Source organism: Poromitra crassiceps (assembly GCF_964638095.1).
Source record: "Poromitra crassiceps genome assembly, chromosome: 3".
Classification (NCBI taxonomy): Eukaryota; Metazoa; Chordata; class Actinopteri; order Beryciformes; family Melamphaidae; genus Poromitra; species Poromitra crassiceps.
The window spans coordinates 49,495,536-49,508,921 of NC_139625.1; the positions used below are offsets into that span (position 1 = coordinate 49,495,536).

At 41.0% G+C, this 13,386-nt stretch overlaps 2 protein-coding genes across 2 annotated transcripts; both read left to right on the forward strand.

The window, feature by feature from the left end:
* Positions 1-993: 993 nt before the first annotated feature.
* bdkrb2 (bradykinin receptor B2) lies at positions 994-8,021 on the forward strand (the record flags this gene model as incomplete). Its single annotated transcript, XM_083634272.1, has 4 exons — positions 994-1,013; positions 1,977-3,009; positions 6,468-6,829; positions 7,373-8,021. 4 exons carry the CDS (start codon positions 994-996, stop codon positions 8,019-8,021), a joined length of 2,064 nt encoding a protein of 687 aa, XP_083490398.1.
* A 3,897-nt stretch (positions 8,022-11,918) lies between these two features.
* Positions 11,919-13,016, forward strand: bdkrb1 (bradykinin receptor B1; the record flags this gene model as incomplete). Its single annotated transcript, XM_083634273.1, has 1 exon — positions 11,919-13,016. The coding sequence occupies one exon, from the start codon at positions 11,919-11,921 to the stop codon at positions 13,014-13,016; it is 1,098 nt and encodes a 365-aa protein (XP_083490399.1).
* Positions 13,017-13,386: the final 370 nt, after the last annotated feature.

A 13,386-nucleotide genomic window follows, 5' to 3' on the forward strand; every position in this document is an offset into this window, starting at 1 on the left:
AAAGATGGGAAAGCTAGATAATATACATCATAACTATTCAACCATCATTTGTTTAACCTGTAATAGTGTTTTTTTCTCTCTTCTTCCCCCCTGTATGAAAAGGGGTTTGAGTAGTATGAAGGCACACCTCATTACTCGGGTTCGAGTTATTTTAAAATTGTTGTTTATTTCTGTATGTTAGTCACACAGGCTATTTTTATTGTGGATTAATGGTCCGTAACTGCTTATGTATATGTTACAATAATGCAACATCATAACATGATGTTGCATGATGTTCTTAAACCTGGACTTTGAACCTGGATCCGGTCAGGCAACTGTCCACACCAGGGGTTTTCAAAGTGTGAGACTGTGGCTTTCCCCAGACAACTTTTGGAAAAGCAAGAGTTGGAAAAGCAACTTTTGTTGTTCTGCAGCAGATGCATGAAAAATGTCTGTCTGAAGGCATTGATTTGTTTCTGACTCTGGGAAAACAACTGTCAAATTCCCCCAAACTACTGCATCTCTGAACAAATCACACACATTTAGGCTATTCTAATGTATGTGATTTTCTTTTGATAACCAATGTAATATTTTTTTCACTTCCATTCACTGAGCCTCCCCTGAAACTGTTTCGAGCCCCTCCCTAGGGAGGCCCGCCTCCCACTTTGAAAACCTCTGGTCTACACTGTACACTCACTCATTTTCAGCCTTGTCAGAATAAAAATGGGTGCGAACACACTGGAAGGAGGATCCCATAATTTATGTCAGACACAATATAAACTGTACTGTACATCTCGTTTTACACTGTCAAGGAGCAGAGCGAGAGCCATAGGAGGAGCGACAGAGAGGGAGAGAGAGAGAGAGAGAGAGAGTATGCTGGGCTCTTGAGTGACATCACTCCAGTTCTCCTTCCAGACAGTGAGGCAGACACAGTCAGAGGAGAGTAGCAGAAGGTACTGGAACACTGTAGACGAGCATCTAGACACTTCTCATCTGGACTTACACTCAGGCGCAATGACTCTTGAGCCAACAAGGTAACTTATTGTATGTACGAGCTAGATTTAGTTTGTATTTTACTCTGCTTTGTTTCACAACTCCTCTGCTGGGAAATGTTGGTGATATTTTTTTATGATCTTTCTTTAAACTTTAAGAGTGAGTTGTTGATGCTTTTCATTTACTGAAGAGAAGTTTTGCAAAATGTGTAGACTTTCATGAAGAAAGCTGTGTAAAAGATAAAATGGATAAATCTGGGCATGTGGCTGAACAGAGACATTATCGATTAAAACTGGTATCAGCATGTGTTCAGATTTCTGTGACTCTGCTGCCCCGTTCAGAATTTTCCAACGCTCTCGCTGCTAAAAACCAACCAACACTTTGAAACTGGTTTTGGTTGTGCCATGTTCACATTAAAATATATGTTGATATACAGTACATGTTTTTTTTTAAATAGCATTTATACTGAATATAGTGCTTCATATCTGATCAATGTTGTGGCTCCAAAATAATGTGAAGATATACTGAACTTAACCATAAATGTCAATGTTCATCTAGTTCAGGGGTTTTCAATTCCTAGATGCCTATGGGATCGTGATTGTCATTTGATTCCATAGACACTATAATATTATAATATCATATAATATCAATAATTGAGCCAAAATAGCCTGATATTGCTGTTTGACTTCAGACTGCATCAAATGGATAAATTAAAAACGTCTGTCTGAAGGCATTTATTTGTTTCTGACTCTGGGAGTCACACACATTTAGGCTATTCTATGTGATGTCCTTTTGATAACTAATGTAATAACTAGTGGAATGTTTTCACATGCATTCACTGAGCCTCCCTTGAAACTGTTTGGAGCCCCCCTGGCGAGGCCCGCCTCCCACTGTGAAACCATCTGATCTAGTTAATCTAAAGTTCTAAAGAAGTAAATTAACCCTAATTAAATCTTCTTAGTTTTCATGTTTTGTTCAATTTGCCTTCTCATATCTCTCCACAGCTTCCCCGTCGACTTCACCACCACAGCTCCATATGGAGACCAAAACAACACCAATGGCAGTGAGTGTCCTCACGAATATGGCTGGGATTGGCTGGAGACCATGCAACCTGTGTACACTCTGTCCATCAGTGTGCTTGGAATTCTGGGAAATGTGTTCGTCCTGTTGATTTTCTGTCTCCACAAGAAGGCCTGCACAGTGGCTGAGATCTACTTAGGCAACCTGGCAGCTGCTGACCTTGTCCTGGTGTCCTGCTTGCCCTTCTGGGCTGTCAATGTAGCCAACAATTTCAACTGGCCCTTTGGTGTATTCATGTGCCGAGTGGTCAACTTAGGCATCAAGATAAACGTATACTGCAGCATCTACTTCCTGGTTCTGGTTAGCATAGATCGTTACGTGGCGTTGGTGCACACGATGTCCCATGGGAGAATGCGTAGGCCAAAGTATGCCAAACTGGCCTGTCTGCTGGTGTGGGGCTTTGGCCTGCTTATGGGTGCTCCCACGTTCATCTTCAGGGCTGTAGAGTACTTCCCCGAGTACAAAGTTAATGCTTGCTACCTTCACTACCCATCAAAGACCGTTGGGCTGGTCTGTGATGGGATGTTGACCTTTCTCAGCTTCATCATCCCTGTTTCCATCATTTCCTACTGCACCATCAAGATTATCCAGGCTCTCAGGAAGCAGTCAGTGGAGAGGTTCAATGCCGAAAACACAGAGAGGAAGGCCACTTTTCTGGTGCTGGCGGTCCTCCTGGCCTTCCTGATCTGTTGGGTGCCGTTTCACCTGGTCACCATCCTGGAAGTGTTCCTGACAGCTGATCTCCTGAAAGGGTGCGACCTCACCAATGCCCTGGAAATCTGCAACCAGATCTTCACCTACCTAGCCTTCTTCAACAGCGTACTCAACCCCATCCTCTATGTCATTGTCGGGAAGAACTTCCGGAAAAAAGTCAGGGAACTGTTTGAGCAGTTGGCAATCAGGAGAAGATTGTCTGAGTCCACACGCTCACAACTGTCCTCTACACTTAAGACCTCAACATGAACAATGCATTTACAGTAGATGACTGTGCTGGACACTAATACTCTTACTTTGTGAAGATTTTAATTATTTAAATGTGAGCTAAATTAAAGTCTACATTTACAGTAGAGAAGCTAAACGCCATGCCCCTGCCAACCTTAGTCACATGTTCTATTTCTGTCCCAATTTATGTTAATTTTGGAACATATTCTTTAAAACCCTATCCGACATCTTAGGAATCGAGCTGCAGCCGTGTCCCCTGATTGCTATTTTTGGCGTTCCTGGTATTATTTTAAATTTGCGCACCAAACACCTAGACATAATTGCCTTTTCCTCCCTCCTTGCATGAAGGAGAATCTTACTATCTTGGAATCACCTGGTCCCCCATCAGCAGCTTCATGGTTAGAGGACATGATGAGTTTCCTTAAACTAGAAAAAATTTAGTTCTCACTAAAAGGTGCTGTTGGAAAATTTACTGATAGATGGGAACCCTTTTAGTCTGTGTGTGGGGTAGCTGGGCAGGGGGATTATAAAGTGCTCCATTTAATGTTAAATGGCTGTTAGATGCCATACAACACATGTTTTTCAACCTGCTCACAGTTTACCCCTTGCTCTTAAGTGTTGTAAATGTATATGTGTGTGTATGTATTAAAAAAAAAAAATAATAATGGAAAATTACATTTAGAGAAGCTGTAATTTGTAGTAGGGGGACCAAATCACTTTCTCAGTTTATAAGTCAGTAATACTGACTTGTGCACAGCAAACACATGACTGTGAGACAGGAAAGACTGATATGGCTCCCTTCTGCTATGAAACTAGCTTTAATTAACAATGGAAAAATTGACATTAATTGTAATGATACTGCTGGCTTGACTGATTTCTCCCAGACCATGGCGTTGTAATAGATAACACAGCTGTGGTACTCTCTGATGTACAACAATCTAACTCAATCAGCACAGCATGAATAATCACATACGACTTAGCATAGCCCAACTTTAGAGTAGAAAACAACTAACCTGAGAACAATGCTTAACCCTACATAGAGTCAAAACTCTTTTATAATAACAACTAACCTGAGAACAATGCTTGACCCTACATAGAGTCAAAACTCTTTTATAACAACTAACCTGAGAACAATGCTTGACCCTACATAGAGTCAAAACTCTTTTATAACAACTAACCTGAGAACAATGCTTGACCCTACATAGAGTCAAAACTCTTTTATAACAACTAACCTGAGAACAATGCTTGACCCTACATAGAGTCAAAACTCTTTTATAACAACTAACTTGAGAACAATGCTTGACCCTACATAGAGTCAAAACTCTTTTATAACAACTAACCTGAGAACAATGCTTTACCCTATATAGAGTAAAAACTCTTTTATAACAACTAACTTGAGAACAATGCTTGACCCTACATAGAGTCAAAACTCTTTTATAACAACTAACTTGCGAACAATGCTTTACCCTATATAGAGTAAAAAAACACTTTTAGAACAACTAACCTGAGAACAATGCTTTACCCTATATAGAGTAAAAAAAACTATTTTATAACAACTAACTTGAGATCAATGCTTTACCCTATATAGAGTAAAAACTCTTTTATAACAACTAACTTGAGAACAATGCTTTACCCTATATAGAGTAAAAACTCTTTTATAACAACTAATCTGAGAACAATGCTTTACCCTATATCAGTGTTTCCCATACATAAAGGAATTTGTGGCGGGCCGCCACAATAATATTTTGACCGCCACAATAAGATGTTGACCAAAAAAAAAAAAAAAAAATTTTTTTTTTTAAAAACACTGTACAGTAAAAACTCTTTTATAACAACTAACCTGAGAACAATGCTTTACCCTGGCCTATAGTCAAAACTCTTTTATAACAAGTTACGGTACCTGAGAACAATGCTTTACCCTACAGAGTCAAAACACTTTTATAACAATTACCAAGCATGCCACATGGCAGCGCCCCCTTATAACCAAGAATACTGCATAACTATCATAAATATAATGCAAGTTAACTCTGCCTGGCTGGTTTGCAAATACTTATTTTCTGTAAAAAATGTATTCTGTAAATATAATTTACTTAGCAATAATATTTTACATCTTGAATTATTGACAACTGGAAATGTAAATAGTAACGAAAAATATTTTTTGTTGTTTTCCTCATAACATGACCTCATAACATGACCTTCAAATAAAAAGCACACATTTTGTATGTCTTGCTGAATTGTTCTAGTGCATGTTAAGTTGAGCACCAAAACTAAAACTAGAACAGAAGAGAGTCCAGACAGCTCCTGCCTAAGTGATTTCTGCTGTTTGTGACTCAATGTCTGCGCGGATAAAAACAGGATCTGTCATAGAGTTTCCACTGGTGACACACATCTTGTTCCGTTGTGTAGGCTGTAGAGACAACAGTTTTCTTACTATGCATTTTTTTGCAGACTGTGGGCAAGGGTACACCCATAATTGTTCCCAAAATGAAGGCATGTCGTGCCAAACAGGAAATCTTTGTTATGAGTAAGGCTCAATCGTTATGTGGGTGTAGAGACTGTTGTGGAACAAAAAACATTTGGGCAAAGAAAGTTACCTCAAAGGGTACAAATCTACGCCAAAAAAGCAACAAATTACGCCTTGCTACATATAGTCTGCTGTCCTCTACACCCTGTTTTTCACATCTGAAATAAACACTCTTCTTGCATTCAAAGGAGTGAGTTTGATCTGCTTTGCAGTGCATTTTAAAGTTAATTGTCATTTGTGTGCGCGTGTGTGTGTGTGTGTGTGTGTGTGTGTGTGTGTGTGTGTGTGTGTGTGTGTGCACACGCGGTCTGTCATAGGCTACTTTCGGGGACAAATTTCAGAATTAAGACCAGTTAATTGGGGACAGCGCGTGTTCAATTGGTGGCAAAAGCTGTGACCCCAACTTGGAAAAGCTGATTTTTAGGTTTAGGTTAAGGTTAGGCAAGTAGTGGTTATGGTTATGGGTGGGTTAAGTCTCCAGGGTTAGGTTTAGGGAATGAATGTAAGCCCCAAAACGTGACCATGATCTGCTGTGTGTGTGTGTGTGTGCGCATATTCCTGTAAACGTGTAAATGTGTAAGCCTGGAGTTTTTACATCAGAGAGGAGCCATCTGTTGCCATGACTGCACTGTCAGATAACAGCATGTGCAGGCTGTGTACGGTCACTGATAACTACATTTGCCCATTCCATTCTCCTTTCACACGCCATTAAATCCATTATCCCCTTTCTCAACTCAAATGATATGATGAAAGTAGAGGTACGTACTTTGACCAGTGTTGACACAATTAAAAGGTTTTGTGTTGTTCCACAGTTCTGAACGCACACACACACACACACACACACACACACATGCACACACACGCACACACACACGCACACATCTCTCCCCTCTCAAATCACTGTAACTGTGCGAGGGGTTCTCATTGTGATATCGACTCATCGAGTAAGCGACTCATGGAGAGTGCTGCTCCAGCTGAGGAGGTCTGCAACCACACAGACGCATGGGACTGGGTCTACACCATGCAGCCGGCCTACATGTCCATCATCTGCCTTCTGGGTGTGATGGGCAACTCCTTTGTGCTTTGCGTGTTCTGCCTCCAGAAGCGGCACAGCTCCGTGGCAGACATCTACCTGGGCAACCTGGCGGCCGCCGACCTCCTCATGGTTTGCGGCCTGCCGTTCTGGGTGGCGACCATCATCGACAAGTTCCACTGGAGGTTCGGGGAGCCCATGTGCCAGCTGGTCAACATCGTCATCGGGATGAATTACTACTGCAGCGTGCTGTTCCTCACGCTGGTGAGCGTGGACAGGTACCCAGAGATGGGAAATACACACATTCTTTAAGTAGACGTACAGTTGTGTGTAATAAAAAAATTGTAAAAGTACTGATTCAACTTGTTTACTCAAGTAAAAATAAAACTAAAGTACAGGCTCTGAAATGTCATAAAGTACCAAATAAAGTGTTGTTGTTTATACTGGCTGTTTCTGTGCAAAACTAACAGAAACTTGCATCATATTAATATAATTCGAAGACTATTAATCTTAAAATATCCTCTCCAAACATGTATTTAGATGTATATAGACTACTTTGATTACCGTAATAATTGTGTGTGATATGGTGTTTCCACAAAAAAGGTGCACATAATGCGTGAAAGACAAAAACGTTACATCATTTTTGTCTGTCCTGCATTCAAACTAAAGAAACTAGCCTGTTTTGAAAATGTAAGGAGTAGGAAGTACACATATTTGTGTTAAAAATGTAGGGAGTAAAAGTAAAAAGTTGTCAGAAAAATACTTGAAAATACAGTACAGTATCAAAGTATTTGTACTTAGTTTACATCCCATCTCTGCAGGTATGTGGCCCTCACCAGACCGCTGTCCCGGAGGATGGAGAGACGCGCGGCCTGCCTTATATGCCTGAGTATCTGGATTGTTGGGGTCCTGCTCAGCCTCCCTGCCCTCCTCTTCCGCTCCGTCCAGTTCTTCCCGGACCTGGGGGTGGACGCGTGCTACATTGCCTACCCCCATGACGGCTGGAGGCTGCGGTACAACCTCACCGTCAGCGTGATCGGCTTCCTCATCCCCGTTCCTGTTGTATCCTTCTGTAGTTACCACATCACCAAGGTCCTCCAGAACAGCCAGGAGATGAGAAAGAGCAGCAGAGGCAGCATGGAGAGGAAGGCGGCTTACCTGGTGCTTGTTGTCCTGGCTGTATTCATTCTCTGCTGGCTGCCCTACCAGATTCTGATCTTCCTGGACACCCTGGATTATTACAAAGTGATTTCTGGATGCACATGGGCATATGTGTTGGACATTGGCATTCAGTTAGCGACTTACCTTGGCTATAGCAACAGTGCATTGAATCCTTTCCTATATGTGATTGTGGGGAAACACTTTAAGCAGAGGGCCAGTGAAGTGTTCGGTAGGAAATGGAGGAACTGTAGTCACACCAATGCCAATTTCAATTTAACCAGTAAATACACAGACTCCACCCATGTTTAATGTAACCCTATGTGACTAAAAAGGACAGATAAGAATGACTGAATATGAATATGCTATCATACTGTATCATAGATAGGCTATTATACTGTGTAGACCATCATACAGGTACTCAGTCACTCATTCCTTATTGACTTTTAGAAGTGTTGTTGTATTGCAAAAAGATTTAAAAATCGCATTGTTTGCATTTTGGACTGAGATCTCTGCCAAATAGTCCATTGTATTAAAGTGACAAGTAAATTATACATGTAAAGGTATAAAAGGAAATAAAAAGTAAGAGTATACAGCTTCATTGTTTCATTTGGCATAAATTACCTCCAGGTCTTAATTTGTCTAACATTTTACATTTTATTATTCAAACTTGTCCATAATGTTGTATTTTAGAATTTTGAACAGTATTTTCCTGTCAAAACTAATTCTAATTCTAGTTACTAGACTGTGGAGATGATGCTCCATGGGCGTAGTTATAGAAATGTTTGTATGAGTACAGGATTACAGCAGCTCCTTATAGACGATGTCTGTTTTTCCCTCCTCATCACCGTCAATAAGTACTTTCATGCTGCTGCCTTGCTTTCTTTCCCCTGGAGAAGGCTGTGTAGAGCTGGCCTTGAGCAAACACTACTGAGGTAGATGCCAACTTGGTCATTCTCTTGCCCTTGACCTTTGTTGATGGTAAATGAGAAAGCCAATCTTATTAGGAACTGCCGTCTGACAAAGGTGAAGGGAAGCTCATAATTTCTGTCATGGTGAGGAATTCTTGACAGGAAGATCCTTTCACCTTGTTTGTCAGGACCTGCTTGTAGATTCCTACGCGCACGGTGGCGCAGTGGTAGCGCAGTCGCCTCACAGCTAGAAGGTCCTGGGTTCGATTCCCGCCTTGGATGCTGAGGGTGTGCCCCCCATGTCTTCAGCCAAAGATGCCTTTCTGTGTGTTTGCATGTTCTCCCCGTGCTCCCCTGGGGTTCCTCCATACAACCTCGGTATGGACCCCCAATAAAAACATGCAGATCGTCATCTGACCAGTGACGACAACGTTTGAAGATGGTCCCTGGGCGCTGTACACAAGAAAGCTGACCTCCACCAGTGCAAGATTAACAATGATAAGAAAGATAAGATTAGGCTGATAAAGTAATGTCACTCAAGCAATTGTGATGTCATCAGTGATGTCACTCGAGTGACATCATCGGTGACATCATCAGTGTGAAGGCCTAAAAACGTAAAATATCGCTGTAGTGCCCCCATGGGTGTATTCTTTCATGGTTTTTTGCACCAGATTCATTCCAGAACCCTGAAAAGTGTTTTGGCAAATTTTGAAGGCAATCGGAGCAACCGTGCACCAACTCCGGACGGACAAACAGACAGCTCTCCAATTATAGTAGTAAGATGTTGTTCTGGCTAATGAAGCCAAGATAGTTCAATTTAAATTATATTCATTTGGGAGGGTCTCTCTCATGAGTGGTATTCGAGTCTTCTGTGGTTTCAAAGAAGTATGACTTTCTTTTCTTTTTCTTTTGAGAAATTGGACTCGTAAAAAAAATGGTAAAACTTCATTTTTTTATATGAAGTATCTAAAATGGGTTGTTAGTGTGGCTTAGGGTAGGGGTGGGCGATATGGCAAAAATATATAAATTTTCTTTTAGGCAGGATCACGATCCACTATCTTATCACGATTCTTTTTACTTTGAAGGCAAGGCGGCTAATTATTATTATTTCACTCGTTCGAAGATGCCAGCCTGCTATGTTAAGTGTGTGTGTGTGTGTGTGTGTGTGTGTGTGTGTGTGTGTGTGTGTAGTCATCCTCCATGGTGCTCGCACTTTGCCAAGTGAAAAGGGGGAGGGGAGGAAAACTTTGGAGGCGTCTTTCAGACATAGAAATGCAACTGATAGAATGTGCACTGCATGTAGCACGATACTAACAATGTGTCTGGAAAGGCAGATTGTGGAGACATTCTAATCCTCAATGATCTAATATCGTCATATCGCCCACCCCTAGCTTAGGGTTAAGTTTATTTACCCAATGTAAAATAAGAAAGATAGTGACGCCCACGTTATGTATTAGTCAACCAAATACCCATAAAATATTTGTTTATAGTCCAAAATAAATATACAGTAGACATAAACACTAACAAAATAAGGTTATTGGCTGTAACTACTGCACTATTACGATAACAAAATGCTGTGGAGAGGCAGCAAATACACAAGTGACACTTTGTTGAACATTTATTTTGCCACCTGATAGTTCAGTATAAACATTGGACTTTCCAAATAAGTGTTTGCGAACTCTTCTACATCATAATGTTATCATAAGATAATGAAACAATGTATGAGGCTCAAGAAGATCAAAATGTCCTCTCATTATGGAACATTAGGAAGATGAAGTGTTTTTGGCTTGAGGAGATACAAATGTTTATAGAATGGATTAGCCACTTTTTGAGTGGGGGCCCTTCCCACATGTCATGATGAAATCCTGAAAGTGTGTTTCATTATTATCATTTTGACCATAAAAAGGCAAACCACATTTTCAACCAGTTCTTCTCATTTATAGCTAAATCTCTTCATTTAATAGCAGATAAAAGATATTGTTAATCATATTGGTTGTTCATATTATTATTATTATTATTCCACATCAGGGTTGTTGTTGTCATTTTAGCAAAAGTTTTGATGAAACCTAGAAAGAATAGATAAGTATGAGATGAGAAATGAATTTACGATAGATCTGAGTCAGTTTTATTACTTATTTAGTCAAACACTTGGCAAATTAACTGTTTTTATAAACAGTGTAATGTTTAATCTTAAAACATTTTACAGCAAAGAATGAATTATTGACTTATTGAAATATCTCAACAGCAAGACATAGTGATATAATGTTACAAATATAACATGACAAAGTGCTTCATTCATGTCAGTTGGTTGGTTGCATCTGTAATTCAGTCCTATGCACATTGTGCCGTTTGTTCCTAAAGGACTACAGTATATTTTATTATACAATGTATCCATGTAATATTACCAGTACGACATTAAAAAATACTCTTTGCCTTTTTTCTTTTCCCCATTAAATAAAGAGCTATTTGAACATAGTTTGTCTCCAATACGTACCAGGAGCCAATTTTGACTCTTTTATAAACAAGTTGATATAGTGAACGCCTGAACCGAGGGTGTGGAGGAATGCGCCTTTCTGTATACAAAGCCATCTTCTCTGCATCCTGTGGATCTTCCCTCTAACTTACTCTGTCTGTGCGCTCCCCAAAAGCTGTATGTACACCATAGATGTACACGCCATTTTATACGTTTTTCATCATAAGCATTTTGAGCATATAACGGACATCTGTACATAAGGTAAGACAATTTCATGTGACTTATCCTTATCATCCTGCTCACTTTTTTGTATACAATGGTGACTTCAAACACTGAAACAAATTCTAAAACGGTATTTAGAAGATAATCAGTTTGACAAGAAAAGAGTTGATAAGCTATCTGATTACAGAAGATTATTTATGGGTTCTATGTGAAAACTCTACAGGAAGATACTGTATATGGTGACAGTGTATGAGCAAGGATTATTTGGCAAATATCTTTGATTTGCTAATCTATGCTATACATTTTTGTTAAATCAAAGGGTAATACATATACCGGTACATCAACATTACATCATGGAGTTATTTTAAAGCTTCTTGTGGAAAGGATACATCAGATAATTGTAGTTTTTTTTAAATCAGCTCATATTATTTTACTGTATATAAACTGGATTACCTTCTGATCTCTCATTTTAATCTCTGCGCTGTTAACTGATGCAGTAATTCTCAATTTGTATAGCACAACAATATCTATTTTATGAGAACCTGTATTTTGATTCAGTTGAAGATCATTTCATTGATGTATCATTTGCACTTTTTGCAGCCCATGGAGGAGCCGGTGAAGCTTGTATCTGTGGCCATGCTGTGGTCTGAAAACAGCAGTGCCTCTCTGCCTCCCAGCCCAACGGAGTCTCCACTCTCTGCAAACTGGGACCTCGTGGAAGCCATTATCCCCCCATACATCTTCAGCGTATGCGCCTTCGGCCTGCTGGGTAACAGCTTCGTGCTGCTGGTGTTCCTAATCCATAAGGATCGGTTGACAGTGCCGGAGATCTACCTGGGCAACCTGGCACTGGCGGATTTTATCCTCCTAAGCAGCCTCCCTTTCTGGGCAATGTACATCCGCAACCACTTCAACTGGCCTTATGGAGAAGCCTTGTGCAAAATTGTCAACTCCTTGAGCATAGTCAACTTCTACACCAGCATCTACACCTTGGCCATGATTAGCATAGACCGCTACCTGGCACTTGTGAAGACCATGAAGGTCAGGTGGCTGAGACGGAGGCTTCACGCCAAGATCATTTGCTTCATCCTGTGGATATTTGGGTTTTTAATGAGCGTGCCAACCATGGCTCACAGAAAGGTCAAGTTCATCGAGGAAGAAAACCAGACGTCGTCCTGTATACTGGATCACGATGGCTCGTGGAAGCTGGCCCACCAGATCCTGCTGAACGTGGTGGGCTTTGTACTCCCTGTCCTGGTGATGGTTGGCTGCAGCGGAAACATCATCAGGGCTTTGACCAACAGAAAGGAGACTGTTCGTTTGCACCAGGCAAATGACACCAAGGCCACAGCTTTGGTGTATGCCGTGACCTTGCTGTTCCTGCTGTGCTGGGGTCCGTTCCAGCTCTTCACCTTCCTTGACACACTCTGCGATGTGACAGTTCTGGACGAGGAGCTGTGGTTCCACACTCTGGATATCGGACATATGGTGTCCGTGTATCTGGCCTTTCTTAACAGCGCCCTGAACCCCGTGCTGTATGTGTTCTCTGGACAGTACTTCAGGAGGAAGGTTAGCGCCATCTACATTGGGGCTAGACATGGTCGCCGAGGGTCAGACATGACCCTGTATCAGCGTTCTGTCATATCAACATACGTCAACAGAACAGAACAAGTCAAGCCTGTGGTTGTAAAACTACTGTAAAAAACTGTAAAACTGAACTGAACCCCCCCCCCCCCCCCCCCGCCAGAGATGGGGACTTGGACTTGAGTCGCACTTAAGTCTCACTCACAGTGACTTGAGACTTGACTTGAGACTCGTCCTCAAAGACTTGAGACTTGACTTGAACTTGAGTTTTGGGACTTTTTTGGTGCATTAACATTAAGGAACTCTATAGTGATGTCATCCAATCAATGCTGATACTATATGCTAATAGATAAAGGAGTGAGGATAATACAGTGCATGCTTTGAATTCCTTAGTTTTAGTTGTGCAGTGTTCTAAGCAGACTGGATGGCATGCAGCAGATGATAGAACGCTCATCCATAAGAGACTTGAGACTTGACTTGGACTTGT